Raw genomic sequence first — 16,942 nt, 5'->3', positions numbered from 1 at the left:
CGTTCACTTACGTTTTAACAGGTCTGACGCTACTATGCGCCCCGGCTGTATCTAGGCTAACGGCTAACATGCTAACTATTATTTCTATGTCACTAGTCACTTGAAACAAATTTAGGATGATAGGAGACGGGTTGACTTAAACCGAAATTTCCCTTTAAGTAACAGTATCTGTGTGATACTAACAGTTAGCCCCGTCACTGTGTGCGTGCCGATGGACTCTCGCCGACTGTCCTCAGTACGGAGCTCACACTCCTGCAGCAGCACTGTCCTATGATGATGAATGAATTTTGTGTTTATTAGCATATAAAACAGGGAAGTGAGATCCGATTGAAAATAGTCAGTTGAGACGAACGCGGAGATGCCAGGTGTGAACAGACAGGCTTAGATCTGTCCACTTGTGATCGGATCACCCAAGTTGCATGTTAGGTGTGAACAGGCTATCAATTTGATTGATTTAGACCATTTGACCCCTTGTTTCTGAAAAATGTGATGAGGACAGTCTGGACCAAAATACATTTATTGGCAACTTACAAACATGTTTGACCAATAAAAACCCTTTATCAAAAACGTACTGACTACATACGTACTGAGGACATAATGGTTGAGCAGCTAGTGGGACTTTTACAACTTGGCTACCCAAAAATTGTTCTAATGGCTTCTAACGGATCTATGAAACATCAGTCATGACTTATTAACCATTAATGAATCCATTATTTACAGCATGTAAACACATTATAAAGGGTCCTTATTTTAATGTGGTACCCAACAATAAAAACCACAAAAAAACTGAAAATTGAGAGGTTTTAAGTCCCTTCTAATTCACTGGAGTCTTGCCTAAGCCTACTATGTAACTTTACCTTCCTAAACCTAACCTATGTAACTTCACACTAAGTACGTAACGTGATGACATCATATGTTGGGCACAAATTCGGTACGAACCATAAAACCAGAGGTTTTAAGTGCTTTCTAATTTATTGGAGTCTAACTTAGCAACTGTGACTGTCACCTAACCAAAGTTAAGTGCAAGTGTGTCCATAGTGACTGGCTCTAATCTTTATGGTATTTATTGCCTGTATCCAATCAGTTGGTAATGGCATGGGCTGCATTTTGTGTAGCAGCTGAATGACTGACGGCTTCTAATAACATGTTGAAATGGATCCCAGCAGGACATCGGGCCTCCTGCTAATCTCCACAGAGGAGATTCTCTGTGGTGGGGCTTTCATTTAAAATACCTGCAGTGAAGACTGTTTCTATCTTAACAAAACTGTAAGAGATCCCTCTTCTCTCCTTTGCTTGTACAAATGCCCTCAAACAGCATGGAAAAGGAGCTAGTGTAGCCGGCCTGCGGGCTAATGAGGGCTACCTGCAGCTAGAAAAACTATATGCCTCAATACCTTTCCCTCTTCATGCCATTTTTCATCTTTGAAGGGGAAGTGATCCTGAAGTATAGGTTTACACTTGGTATGTGTATGTGGAAGTCAGTGAAGGCGTAACTCCTGTCAGTCCTTAAACAATACAAAATATGTTATAAAATGCCTCCTATTATATAGTTCAATGAGAAGTGACAGTAGTAGAATCAAATATATGATAGGTAAAGAAAACAATCTGCTGCACTGGTGTTTTGTGGATGTTTTTCAAGCCTCAACAGGTAAAAACAGATGTTTCATGCACACACCTGCACTGCTTTTATATAAGATGAGTAATATTTGAGTGAAAACTTTACACCGTGCAGGCACGCTAACAGTGCTGCTGTCAGCTCCATTACAGCTGTGAGGTAATCCACCTGTAAACCCCCTACTCCCTCCTCCCCTTTGCATACAGCTGGGGTCAAAATGTTAATGGAAATGTTGTTACTGATACTGCGAGTCTCTTGTGAATTCTGCAATGTCTGCATGATATGTGCGCTGGTGTGGGGTCACTTAGAAACATGTGTCCAGGGTCAGTCTAGCTGTGAGTCTGTGTATTCCTGTTTGTGTGCATACATTTGTGTATTTCTCTCTGTCAGTTTGGTAGATAGCGTGTTTGTGTGTGTGTGTTAATTGCGTGTAGCAGTGCTTTGCTGTTGGGGGTCGCCACTCTGACATCTGGGTGGGCGTAGTTAGCAGACCGACCGACCGACAGACAGACATAAGCCACAATAACATTGTCCTTGTCTGACAAGGTTTTACTCGTTGCTAATGAAAAGTGAGTTAGTTTATTATCAGGGGATGACCTGCCATGTTTAATTTGTCACACTGGGTCTAAATGAGTTTGCTCTCTTGTTACTGTTTCACCATTGGCAGATGGTGGTCTTCAAACAGGATGTTTGTCCAGCTGAGATACGCTGTTAGACTGGTGTGTGTGTGTGTGTGTGTGTAAAGAACGCAGGTGCGGACTGATCTTTTATTTTATTTAACACTGTCTAATTGTTTCATTCCTCTTTTGATCAACAGTAATGTATGCATTGTATTTCATTTCCATGAAGTGTTTCCCCCTCATGACTAAATTACCATGATACCAGCATTTCATTTCCTCTGTTTCCCTTTATTTCTAATTCTTATGCATACTCAGTCTGCGTCTTTGTTTAAGACATCTTACATCACCATCAGCAGCTACAGTGTGACAGTCTCACAAGGCTGAGAGCTGCCTCAGAGGACTTGACAGAGATGAGAGGGGCAGGGCAAAAAAAAAGCTCAGTCGCTCTTATTCTTCTCTGAACTCAGTGACAGTTAGTGAGCTCAGAGAAGTGTGGCTGGGAAACAAACTAGGAGTTCATTTGCAAAAACAGAAAAAAGACATTCTTAAAATAAATAAAACTTAAGTTTGATTGATATTCCTTTGAATGCACATAAAAAAAAACATGATTTATAAAAATAAAAAACTTCCTAATATCCTAACAAAACAATCAACACCAGTTTGACTGATAATTCCGAGCTTGCACACACAAAAACATGATTTAAGAAAATAAATGAAAATGGAGATATCTGTTTTTGCAAATGAGCCCTTAAGTTGTAAGGCTTTTGGAAACAAATCAGAGATGGACATGTAACAGTATTCTGTCTGACTGCTGTTACAGTGAAGTTACAGTTAAACACAACTGGCTGTGTGCACATGGTTTCATAGGTGTGCTCACAGTTACCATATTCACCACTTCCTGTCACTCTATGCATGTCTTGTTAATGATTTACACCCTCTGACAGTTACACTGATTTGTCTCAATATACGAGCTGCACTGTAGTCTATCCCCTCATATAAGGGTTGTAAAGGTTAAGTTTATGTGATTGAATTTTGTTGTCTGGGCTGGTTGATAGTTCAGAATGATTATTGTTTATCTACCTTTTATGTTACATTTACGTATCATGTGGTCATTCTACACATTTCATTTGTCTAAATTCACCTCCTGAGCAAGCTGTGACTAAAAACCTACAAAATAAGTTTAACAAGTTCTTGTTTTACACCTATGAAGAGTTTCATGTAATGTATAAAAGTGAACCCCATTTAAAGAAGTATATCACTGCTGAAAAGATGGTTCATAAAACTGGGCTGTCTATGCAGTAGAAAGATGCAAGTACTTTTAAAAGTGTTGCTACATGAACAGAGAGAGCAGAGGTTAAGTGCTGTGGCATTCACTTTTGCTCAAGAGGTAGAAAACCTGAAACTAGGAGAATGCACAGCGCCTTACTGGACCAATAAACGCTCCCACGGGTGGGTAATGTAATGGGATTTGCCTGCATTTAGAACAATATGACGGCCAGCTGGTAACAAACAATCTTGTATAACAGTTAAACAGTGCACTAAAATATGTTTCAATAGGCAACAGAGTAACAGAATCTTGATTTATATTTGATCAGCACTGCTTTGTTTTACTGTTTGATCTCAGTTATTTTAGCCTCCAGTTCCACAATACAGGGAACAGTATACCGTCCACTTCCTGTGCACAAATTCTCACAATACAGCCAAACAGTGCACTAATATATGTTTCTGAAAACATTTTAGGCAGGAAATAGGCAATACAGGGAAGTTTACCACAGAACATTTACACATACCACCCACATTGTTTTGATACAATGCTGGTTGAAAATCAGCAAATACTATACATTTGCCATGTTGTTATATTTATCGATATTGAAAAATATCCTTATTAATATCTTATTCATAATATACACCATAATGCCCAGCCCTTAGAATTAAAGTATTGAAAAAAATGTGAAAGTCCTGAGAGGCACAGGTGCCATGAGGGCAGGTTTGTGTGACTAACAGTTGAAGCAGATAGATGTGTCACTGTTTGTCCGGAGAGGACTCATCTGTTAGCCATGTCCCGTACGTGCAGACACACATTGTGTGTTAACAGCTAGGCGTGCGTACTGTGAATAGTCTGATAGCAATGTGTATGCTCACCCCCACCTACCGCTTTGTGAGAGTGTTTCCTGAAAGTACAAAGAACTGGATTTATCAGTGTGCTATTGTAATACTGTTAAACCGCACACAATCACACTCATCACGTGACCTCATGTCCCCTTATAGTCAGCACAGTCATGGCGGGCCATAGCGGCTCTAACACACCATATCTATCATATCAACCATCCTCTTGTCTTTCAGTGAAGTCATTACATCATTAGAAGAGCATAAAAAGATCTCAGCCCTGGTCTGCTCTCGTCCTCATGCTTAATTCAATCTGCAGATTGAGTCGCTCCATTCAATATTATCTCCATTTATTTGCTTAGTGGGTCTAAGTGGCAATGTTTCCCTGGAATCAATATTAGTTGTCTGTAGTGCAATAGCTTTATACCATCCTGAAAAATACTGAGGGTGTAGATGAGGTGTGTGTGTGTGTTTGTGTGCTAAATGGATTTAGGATTAAGGGTGAGGATTAATAGCATTTTGTGTGCCTGTTCCTTGCTTGTACTTGTCTGGCAATTTGGTGACCTGCCATGTGCTACAGTGCACAGTGCGAGTCAGATGTGCGCTGGCAGGGATTTTTGTGCTGTCTCAGATCCACCACGTGTGATATTTTCATCACTTACGCTGGAGGAGACATGCCCACACAGACCTTGCTTGTTTGTTTCACTTTGACTCTTCGGCAGGCAGGCGTAACAAAGAAACACAAATTTGTGCGTCCCACCAACATTCATCATCCTCAATCACTTGCACATATGCCAGTTGTCCCTTTCAGCTAAGTAGCTTCTTGTATAAACTTATGATGGCAGCAGGTGTTTCATCATTAATTTTAGCAGTGGGAACATGCACTCCAGTTCCACATTACCTGAACCAAAGCAGCACCAGCCTGTTGTGAAATAACCAGCTGTGGGTAGAGGACTGAAAATCTATACTCAAGTAAAAGTACAATTCCTGAGATATGAACAATCTCCCACTCTTCTTTCACCTCATCCTCTCAGCCCTCTCTTCCTGATCATATGAAAGATCAACTTTATCAAAGATTAACGCCACACATGATAAATTGACACAGCTAACTATTTTGGAAGGCACAGCGAGCACCTCATTAGGTTACTGTGGGCTTTTTTAGACTGAAGCATAAAAAACAGTCCGCATGTCGAAGTGTCCTTGAGCAAGATACTGAACCCCAAATTGTTCCAGATGGCTTTTCCACTGGTGTGTGAGTGTGTTAAAAACTGAGTAGCAGGCGGCACCTTGTATGGTTGCCTCAGCCACCAGTGCATGAATGGGTGAATGTGACTTGTAGTATAAAAAGTGCTTTGAGTGGTCGGTCAAAAGGATTAATTTTGCTCAAAAGACAGGTGTTGCTTCTTTTTCCTCCAGTCAGCTGGAAACTTGACATTTGCAGTAGAGGTGCTCCCCGTTCCCTCTTCGCCCTTCACTCAATCCCCACATTTACAGCAGACTAGTTTAAGCGATGGTATAAATGGCAAATGTAGTGAATTCAAAAAGGCTCAAAAATATGCTTGAGTAAAGAGATGAAGGACAGTTAAAAAAGGAACATGAGGAGCACTCCTTTCTTGAGTAAAAATACTTTTTTACTCGTGTGTGTTACTGGCATAGACTGTATAATAAAAAAAAAAATGGACGGTTGGGGTTCGGAATTTCACCCGTCGCCATCTTGGTCTTTTGGTGCCAGAAATGGCCGTATTTGGATGAGAGGGTGGAGCTCTGGAGGATCAAGGGGTGAATCTGACTCATTGACTGTAGGGACGGCTCCACACCCTTATATACCAAAACCGTTTTTTTGTACCAGGCTAAACATGTTTATTTCTGCTGAAACCCCTGTTACCCCTACTTGTAATGTGTTACTACCCACCCCTGAAAATAACGAACCAACTTTTGTTCTCTTGTGCATAAAATGACCCTGTTGTATTACAATATTTTGAACAATCTTTTAGTTTATGAAAATGATCAGGACTGTTGGAGATGGTGACGTCATTGGCACACTTTTGAACTCTTAACTCTCTCTCCTCTTCACATCACTGAACCTCCTCAGCACTGTTCATTTCCACAAATCCCCCTCTGTATCCTCATCATAATACCTTGTTACCAGGGGCAACATCTGCATGTGTCTACTTGCTTCCAATGGGTCTGACAACAGAAGCCTAACACATCACATTTTGCAGTAAACCTGTGTATCATCCATAGAGTTTGTATGTGCCTTAAGGAAATTCAAAAGGAGTGAAACTGGTAGAAAAATATAAACTTAACTAAAGAGTAATCATTACTTCTTATGTGTATTGTGTATCTTTACCAGGGGTACTTTAAAGAGTTGCGTGAATGATAGTTAAAAACAGGCCCTGAGGTGCTCTAATGTGAAGCCGAAGCTTTGTTCTTTTTCTTTGCCCTGAGGGCCACAGCCGCACCCTGTGACAAACAGGTTGCCCTAAGCCTTATCTGGAGAGGTGATCCATCACTTGTGTAAGGCTGACATACTCAAACACACTTGCAGAAGCTATAGTATGTGGCCTCTTTGTCACTGACTTTCTCTCTTGATATTAAAGGCGAGGGCCAGTTTCAGACATATATCATGTGTCTCATCACACTCGTGTTCAGACTGGGCCCAGATGAAGATGAATGTGCTCTAAATGAGACATTTCTGCTTTTCTGTAAACACGACTGACTGACTGGCCCTGCACTTTGTCTCTTCTTGTTTGTCTTGCAAAAGTCTGCAAGATGGAGAGAAAGCGTCATCCAAAAGGGTTTAGTCATCTTTAATTAAGTTTCCTGGTTTCAGCGTTGTTCTGAGTCAGGAGCAGACAGGTGGGGGTGAGAGCCTGGGAGACTATGGCTTTAGTTTTAATTAACTACCACAGACATGTGTTGTGTTGAGTGTCTTATAGACAGATGTCTGTTTACCAAACTGATAGAAGCCTTTTAGTGTTTTCTCTTTTCCTCTCCTGTGAGACTCTCTCCTCTCCTTTTTCCTCCCTTCCATCACTCCCTTGCTTTTTTTTTACACCTCCTCCCCCCTCTGTTTTTTGGCACTGTCAGTAGCTCTGGTGGGCAGAGGTGATTGAGAGCAGTAGATAAGTTGACCTCTGTTTGTTTAACTAAACACCACTGATATGAATATACAGTAGTTTGTCCAACTCCCTTGTTTTGGAAGTTTTCATAGATTCTTTTTGTTAAATTCTCCAGATGTGAAGAATGCAGCCCGCTCACCTTGGCTGGGTGTGTTTGCCGCAGTAAATGTTTGGTTTAGCCAGCCGATCACTTGTGAGGCAGAGGGGGGCGAATTTCAACATGTCCTCAGAGTTGGAATGCAGGTTGCCCTCCCCGCCCGCCCCCTCCTTCACTTCTCTGGGCTTTGACAGTCTGTTTATGAGGAGGTGATGAGCAGGGAGGGAGATAGGGGGACGAGAGCGCACAGGACAGGATATGAGGTGTGTTGTCATGGCCGAGTCAACTCTTTGTAATTCAACTTTTGGTGATATTTACGTATGAATTGAGAGGACTTAGGAAATCCTTTCAAATCCCCTCACATAGCTGACAAACTGAGGTCATCAATTTAAAAAAACAACAAAAAAAAACCAACAGCTTTTTTTATGTTCACATATGATTGACAGTGATATATGGGGCACGTTACACTTAGGTTTTTTGCTGATTAAAGCCACTGTATGCAACATTCAGAGCACCAATATAGCAGCAAAGCACAATTTGCTATGTAAAAACATAGTGGAGTAATGGTGTCCTGAGCAGAGAATAAAGTCCATCTCCCTCTATGTCTTATAATCTGAGCTTCTCTGTTCTTTGTTGTGTTGGTTGGTCCGGCTGCATGTGCATGTTACTGCATGTTAATCCCTGTGTGTACCGCTAATTGCCGCCTCTTTGCACTGCACTCACATGGTGTTTACCACTGTTGTTGAGGAAGTGCAAAGTCCACCTCATAAATAACGTTCCCATCTGCCTTCTGCCAAGGTGTGGTAAATTTACAGCTCACAGCAACTCAATACGACACTGTCTCTGACTTTGGTTTGATAACTAGTGTTGGCAAAAAATGGTGTTGCACATTTCCAACCTGTCGTTAGCATTGTTAGCTTGTTTACTACATTACGTGAATGTCACTATCACACTTAATGTCCGGCCGAACCCTGTTCAAAGTCTCAAACTCTATATGGAAAATAAGGAAGGAGTAGTTGAATTGAATCTGATTCAGCTGGCATAACTCTGAGTCTGGTACAGCCTTACTCTGAATGTTGCATACAGCTTCTTTAACCCTTTGAAACCTATAGTGACATCACTTTTTTGTGCTGCTTTCAAACATGGGGAAAAAGGCAATGAGCAATTTGATGAGAAATGTCCCACAAATTGCAAAAAAAAAGTAAATATAAAGGACAAAGAAATAGCAAAAAAATAGATTTAGAAAATTGTTTTAACAAATATGGAAAAAAGAAATAAACTAGGGAAAACTATATTTATAAAAATAATTATTATCTATATTACATTTTGAAATTATGTTACAGAATTATTATAATTTTTAAGCACTCCAGGTCCAGGTCATTGTCTTGTTTGTTTTTATTTCTTTTCTTTTTTTAAACTAATTTTCTTGTTTTTAATTTTCTCTTTTTAGAAACAAAGCCAGTTTGCTAAGGGTTAAACAAACTCTATATAACATGTCAATTTGTGAGCTTAGCTTTTGTTACCTTTGAACCAAAGCTTACTATTTCCCCCTGTTTATAGTCATTGTGCTACGCTAAGCTAACAGATGTCTGACTGTAGCTTCATATTTACAGCAAAGACATTAGAGCTGTATCAATCTTTGTGTCTAAACTGTAATTTCATGGTGATGTTGTTTTGCACAATGGTATAATGACAATTAAGTTTCTCATCTTATATTAGCTATTTGCAAGAAAGCAAATAAGCATATTTTCCAAAAAAGTCAAACTACTCCTTTAATTAAAGTTTTACCCTCATGAAAAAAACACTTCCTGGTTTTAAAGCTGTGTCTTCACTGTATGTCAAACCTGATGGTGTCAATCAGCACTGCTGCATTTCCACAACAAACACAGGTGACCCACCTGGCTCAGATGAGACAGTGAGACGACAGTGAGTATGTTTTGTATGCCGGATTGGACGAAGTGTTTCCCTCTGGTTTGCTGCAACAAGCACTCTGTCATCTGAGGTTAGCCAAGCCACCCTGTGTGCATGTGTGATCAGCACTGGACTCTGTGCCCCAATTCCTCATAGGTTTTATTCTCAGTGTGTGCAAAGTTCACACTAACTGGCCTCTAAGTGTTTTATAACAGTCTTGCTTATTCTCTGGCTTGACCCCATTTCTTTCTTGCTCTTTGTAAATGCTTTGATATGTTGCTCAGTTTTCCCACGAGAATGGCCAACCTTGTAAGTGAGTGTTTTGAGACACTGTGCTGTTTACAGCTGAACAAAATCTGAGGTGGCCGTGACTTCTGATTTAATGGGTATGGAAGCAGACAGGAAAGTCATGTATGCAGAAAACACACCTACTTGCTCATATGCTCACATTTTCTTTCATCTAGAAGCACACACATATGTACACTCACACTGTAGATTACAGAAGGGGCCTCCACACTCACGGAGGGACTCTGTGGCCCTGCTTCTCCACATATCAGTCCCACTACAGCCCTCTGTGGAATCTCAGATGCTGTCGTCTTTACTGAATGATTACCTGAACCAAGGCCTCTTCCGCCCATGTAGTGGAAACTGCTGGCCCTCAGAGGCCATGTTGGCTCTAGCTGGTTGTCATCACTGAGGCAAGGTAATTGATTCATTGCTGATAATGCCCATCTGGGAGCAGAAAGAAAGGATAATTGTACCTTCCTGTTTCAAATGATAGTTAGAGGATGTCTGTTTTTCATGCATTAGTGGAAACATATATATATATATATATATATATGTATGTATGTATGTATATATATATATATATATATATATATATATATATATTGTACTCCTACAGGAGATGTATTATGCTATTACGCATTTACAGGTTCATGTATTTTGGGTTTCTTCTAGAACATGTTTACATGCTTTAATGTTCAAAAAAACACTTAATTTTCCTCATACTATCTGTGCTGGAACACCTGTATTCACCCTCTGTCTGAGATGCTCCTTTTTAGGTGCCTGTCTCTTTAAGCCCCCCTTCCAAAAAGTCCCAGTCTGATCTGATTGGTCAACATTTCCAGGTCTTCTGTGTATCTGCATCTTGCACATTTTTTTTCCTAAGTATGTTTTGCCTAGTTCCGTCCTACTGTGATTGGCTAGTACTCTTCATGTTAACACATAGAGGGTTAGTACCAGCCAATCACAGTACAGTAGGGTGGAACTAGGCAGAATAAACTTAGGGAAAAAAATGATGTTGGCATCTCTGTATTGTTATGGCAGACAGAGAATGACTGTATAGCAGCACTGTCTACCGTAATAGAATAACCAATATAAGCTAAACCAACATTTTCACAACTGAACATGATCCAGCAGGAATATGATCTGAAATCAGGGAGAAATTTACAACATCAGTGACTAAAGCACAATTCGGACGGGATTAGTTTTACATGGGCACGTAAGGTAATGTCACTTTACCGCAGGACGTCGGTAATATTAATGGCCAATTCGCACGGTATAAGAAATATCAGTAAAACTACCACAAGTGGGAGGGGTAAATCCATTCATGCACCGCCGTCCCCTCCTGTTGTCATGTGCGTATGACGTTGCTTCCTGTGCATACCACACTCGAACACACTTGAATCGTGTTTGTCGTAGGCTCACAGTACCTGAGGTTTCACACAGACTTGTCCGACTGTAAAGTGCAAAACTGAGTGCTTCTTCAAGAGCCTCTATGCTTGAAAATCCACGAAAAACCACTTGTAAACAGGATATGACGAAATATCTACACACATATTTACTGCTGGTCTATTCGCACGGGATTAGTATTTCCTGAGGTAATTGTCCGGGACCCTTTTACAGAAGGTAAAAGTCGCGGTAATCTTTACTGACATCGTGCGGTAATAATTACTGACATGGCACATTCAGACGGGACTAAAATCTCTGGTAATTATTACTTTACCCCACGTACCTATGTAAAACTAATCCCGTCCGAACAGGGCTTATGATTACATGTTTCCTTGACGTTAGCATGTAGCTACATGTAGCAGTGTAGGGCCCTGATCACACAGAAAGCATTTTAGCAGCTGGAGGCGCCTTTTTTGTAGTTGTTTTCACTGTGATTTAAGTTTTTTGCTTGTGGTTTTTGCATTGCGACATGCCTCGTGTTTCTGTGCTCCAGGCACTTGGCGTTTTTGCCAGAACGCTCTGAACTCCGCGAGTTGAAAAAACTTCAACTCAAAGCAGGAAAACACCCCACATCATCTCTTTTCTCGTCATCTTTTTTCCCATTGTCCAGTGGGATGTTTTAGAGGCGGGTCATCTGTGGTAGTCACGACAACAAGTTTACAGTTGGTAAACAATGGAGGAGAAACTGGTGGTAGCGGTTGCTGGATACCCAGAGCTATACAGCCCGACTATAGACAGCAGGTTGTCAAACTGCCATGGCCATCATTTACTGACAGCCTCTCACTCTCAACCAGAGCTACAGCAAGTACCCTCTGCCTGTCCATTTTAGGAACTAGCTGCTACCTACTGTTTAATAACTAAAATAAGTAAATAAACAAATGATATATTAAGGTCTTAAGCCAGATTTTTTTGCTCCCAGGGATTACTTTTACATACATTTACCTCATAATTTGAAACTTTTGCCACGTTTTATATGAACATCTAACATTTTCACATTATATGAGGTCCCCTTTAAAGACACAGAAGTTGCAATGTGATCACTTTCACATAGTTCTGGCCCAAATTAAATCTCAACCTGGTTGTTGTGAGATTGAAGAAGTAAATGTTATGCCACAGCTCCTGAACTAAGTTTAGAAATGTTGTCATGACTGAGATGGTCAAGTTTTAAATCGGTAATGGGATAATTTAATCTAAGGTCGGCGGCGGAAACAAAACTCACATGTCTGATTTCCACGCAAAGACAAACTTTCTGAGTCTGTTCATGTTCAGGTGACACATCAAAGAGGAAATATTTGTGTCTGGGCTCTTGAGATGTTCTCATGATTGGATTGCAAGTGTGTATGGGGGCATTTTTTGCATTTTGAGGGCTGCAGTGGAGTGGTAGAGCCTGGTACACAGTTTCACTGTGTTTAACTAGTGTGAAAACCCACTGCATATCCTGTGAATAATGTCTGAGAGGGCACGGCTCACCATGGACAATATTCTAGGAAATATATGACATATTTTTTCATGTTATTTCTTAGACATTGCATGGTTTGCCTCATCCTTTTGTCATGGTTTTACTTTTGAGAATAATCAAGTTGGAACAATGAAGGGTGACTCAAGAGAGACGTTTTGATTTGAAGACACAATGACCTTACTGTAAAGGTGTATTTTTAAGTCTACACCCATTATTTGTATTTATTCTTGCTTATCGGTGCATGTAAGAGGTGAAGCTGCCCTTCACTTAACATGCCCACAAGCAATGACTAACAGCTCGACTCACCTTTTTCCACTTTCCACTGTTCACCACAGCCCCCAACATGTCAGCGTCCAACCAGCATTGCGTGAACACATTTACAAAGTCTGAATGAAAAGAACACACTTTGACTACGGTGCTATGTGCTTTTGTTTCCCACATGGTACAGCGGGCCATATGTCACACACACACACACACACACACACACACACTGTAAACAAGGTTGTCTGCACCCTCCGCCCTCAAAGTGAAGCTAATAAATCTTGTGCTGACAGTAAATAGTGTGTCCCAGCGCAGAGCCTTGTAGAGGGGGTAATCCCTCTACTTCAAAGTTCAGTGGTGTGTTCAAAGGTGCTGATGTAGGTAGTTGTCTGGGTGAGTGGACAAAAAAATCAGGTCCATCACCAAGACGCTAGTTTGTGTGTGTGCGCGGTGCCTGGACTTGTCACGGGTCATGCTCGGACTGCTCCACTCTGACCACTATTAAATCACAGGTCACGTGAACTGGCCCACTCTGTGTGTGTGTAACTCAGTGAGGTGGAAGATAGAAACAAGATGCTCACATTCAAATGTACTGCTAGCTCCAACCTGTATGTCTGTGTTTAGACTTGAAAGATTATCTGGGTAATCATCTTAACTTATTTATGTTGTATTATCTAACACCATGACAAAGCTCTGATATAATCCACCAATCTTAACATCTCTGTCTTTCTTTCCGTCTGTCTGTGTGTGTCCAGGCTTCTTACAGGAGCACCCAAAGAGAAAGCCAATTCTCTACCAAACGTCAATGAAACAGGTGCCGTCTACTCCTGTCCCATTACAACAGAAACCACAGACTGCTCCAGAATGGACCTGGTCAGCACAAGTAAGCATGATGCAGAGCTCTCAACAGTGATTCATCATTTTGACATTTAACAAGGGGAGTGCAGTATTAAAACAGAATTTCTGTACAGGTCCGGTTAGTGATTTGAGTGAGCCTGAGGCACACAATGAAGGTAGACTACAGGCTGCACCCAGGCAGACTCTGAGATGAGGGAGAGGCATGAGCACTGATGTAAAAGCAAGATGTCTAGAGCCTCGCTAGCTGTTATTACTGTGCAGCAGTGAACTAAAATTTAACAACAAGCTAATTTTTAGTAGGCATAGTGTTTACCTAGTTCACTAGCGTAGTATTGCATGCTAACATTCAAACTCTTGTTAATTTTCACTAAACAAAAAATACCATTGAAGCTGATTTGAATGTCATAGTTTTGTAGAAACTGAATTATTGGTCAAATTTTAACTGTGACCAGAGGGTGGCGCTGGATTTAAAGTCAGAGGATCAGCAAAGTCATTCGGATTCATCTTCTGGGCACCATGAATGTATCTAGGCCTGCAAGATGTTGATAGAAAACCATCCACTAGATCTTTTAGTATGGACAGATTGGTGGAGTCACATTGGTGGTGTGCAGTGACACCCCCAAGATGGACACCAAGTGTGGCCATGCTCACCCTGATACAGTTGCTGGCCCTGCCACTCACCACCCCATGCAAAAATAATTTGAGGCAGACATTACTGTCGTCAAGTGGCTACAGTGTGCTCATTTTTTCATTTTTGCAAAGGGAGTGGGTTATCGTGAAACCAGACAACCTAGGTCATCCATTGGTACCAACCATATTGGGATAGCTTGTCGGGGAAGGGGGCTAAATGATGCTTCAAAGTCTATAGATCTTAAAAGTGAAATGTAAGATTACGGATTTACCTTGTAGTTTTAGATAATATTTTTGTTAATAACTCAAAATTCCGTAATACACAACTGGACAGGCTCAGAATCTTAATCTTTCATTGTATAAAACATACCATGGTCAGTTTTCTCTCAAATATTGTGGAGTTGTTTTATGGAATGAAAAAAATAATTTATTGGATTCTTCTGTATCATTGTCTGTGTACAAAAACGACTCTTAACTTTATATTTAAATTTTAACTGTATACTATTTTTTTTCTGAGTATTTAAAATGTATTGATAAATTTGACTGTTGTATTTTACCACTTCCATGTCTTCTGAGTGTGGATTTCATATAAGCCTGTACAGGTTTCTACCACACCCTCACATGCACTTTTTTTTATATTTTTATTCCCTTTTGTTTTGTAATTATGTATGTCAAACACTTAAATTGAAATAAAATAGATAAAATAAAATAAAATAAAATACAATATTTTTTTTTAAAAATAATGATAAAAAAATAAATAAAATAAATTAGACATAATTTTGGCGAGGGATCAACTGGCATGGTTATTTTCACAGAGGTCCCTTGAACTCTCACCTCAAGATATCTGAATAAAAATGGGTTCTTGGACCCACAAGTCTCCCCTAAACGTGAGAAGGCTTGTTCCCAGTAAATATTTGTTCCTTACTCCTTCAAATTAAAGCTGTACATTTGTCTTTTTAAAGAAAAGGATGACCAGCCTATTTAAAGAACAGTGACTTGCCTAACACGTATATCTACAGATTGATAACACAATAAAACAGAGTTACTGTGGAAAATGTTGACTGTACTGGTATTAGTCATTCTCTATAAAATAAGAAACCAAAGTTTACTAGTATGCGATTCCTTAACTGTCATACTGACATAGTTTTCTGCTAGCCTTTAGCCTATACAGTATAACTGAATTCCTGAAATGCAGTTATGGCTTTTGGTTTTGGTGTGCCACTCCAAAATTATCAGCAGCCCCATCTGGTCACGTCTATAAAAATTTCTGGGGGCACCACTGCTAGCATGGCTGAAAAAGCACTTTAGAATATCATTAAAGGGATACTCAATTGATTTAGTACTTCATTTCCATAAAGTTAATTCAAAAAATCACAGTCAAAATTGAAGCAGCAGAAGCAGTGATGTTCTATCTGGACCAGGAGGTCAAACTCCAAAAACTCTGGATCCTATGTTTACCATAATTCACCCTGCAACATCTTTTTATGATCAGAATCAGAATCAGAAATACTTTATTGATCTCCGAGGGGAAATTATGATTTTTTTTTTTTTTTTACAGCTGCTCTGATGCAAAGAATAGAGAATTTTAAGAAGTAAGAATAAGAGTATGAAAAAAAGTGTGTAGATATTGAGCAATAAATAGAATAAAGTAGAAATTAAATGTGCCCTCAGTTGATCATGATGAGTTAACTGATCTTTATGTGTTAAATCATGGAGTTTCCCTTTAACACATACACTGCAGAGGATTCCCCTGATCTCAGAGTGAGGAACTGTAAATAACCTTCATATGATAATCAGCCAGCTTCCTCTTTATTCAGTAAGGACAGAGCAAGTGTGTCAAACAATCTCACAGTCTAATCCACTTCATGTCCTATACATAATATTCATGATCATTTGCTGCACCTACACGATGAGCTCCAGGATATGAAACTCTGAAAGCGCATCTTCTCTTAATTGAAGGTTATTAACTTATAGACTTACCGCTCTGCTACCTGGAGGTGAATAGGCCTCCCGGAGGCTACGACTAACAACAGTAATAAAAGGATTCCTCATCACTTTTGATGTTGAGGTTGGAGTGACTGTTTGTACAGTCACAGCACATTTTTGTGGTTGAAATATGTCAAGGCATGATCCAGGCTGAATGCAGCTTTACTATTTGGGTTTGTTTGGTTAAAATCTGATACTGAATTTAATGTTTTTTGTTGTTTTTTTTGTTTTTTTTTAAATAAAAGACCAAACATTTCATTATAAGCTGCATGTTATATTGGTGTTTGTACACTTCCACAGCAAATCCATCTGAGATGGTGGAGGGCATGTGGCTTGGTGTGACGGTGGCCAGTCAGAGAGACCAGCCGGCAGGACGCGTGCTGGTGAGATGACACTCTGTTTTACTTTATAGTCAGTGTCACAGGTGGCATATTAGGAATATGGTGACATTTACTGTAACACTGAGGGGATGCAGGCTGAGACAAAACCCTTTGTATTTCAATATTTACTGTCACAGATGACAGTGTGCTTGTTGCAACACAT

At 40.1% G+C, this 16,942-nt stretch overlaps 1 protein-coding gene across 1 annotated transcript in view; it reads left to right on the top strand.

The window, feature by feature from the left end:
- Positions 1 to 16,942, top strand: part of itga3b (integrin, alpha 3b) — a 41,857-nt gene that overhangs the window by 7,592 nt on the left and 17,323 nt on the right. Inside the window, exons 2-3 of the mRNA XM_050060572.1 lie at positions 13,681 to 13,808; positions 16,700 to 16,782. Coding sequence (XP_049916529.1) covers positions 13,681 to 13,808; positions 16,700 to 16,782 — 211 coding nt within the window. The remainder of the gene's footprint in view (positions 1 to 13,680; positions 13,809 to 16,699; positions 16,783 to 16,942) is intronic.

This window comes from Epinephelus moara, chromosome 13, assembly GCF_006386435.1.
Source record: "Epinephelus moara isolate mb chromosome 13, YSFRI_EMoa_1.0, whole genome shotgun sequence".
NCBI classification, from domain to species: Eukaryota; Metazoa; Chordata; class Actinopteri; order Perciformes; family Serranidae; genus Epinephelus; species Epinephelus moara.
This window is presented reverse-complemented; position numbering and strand designations above follow the sequence as displayed.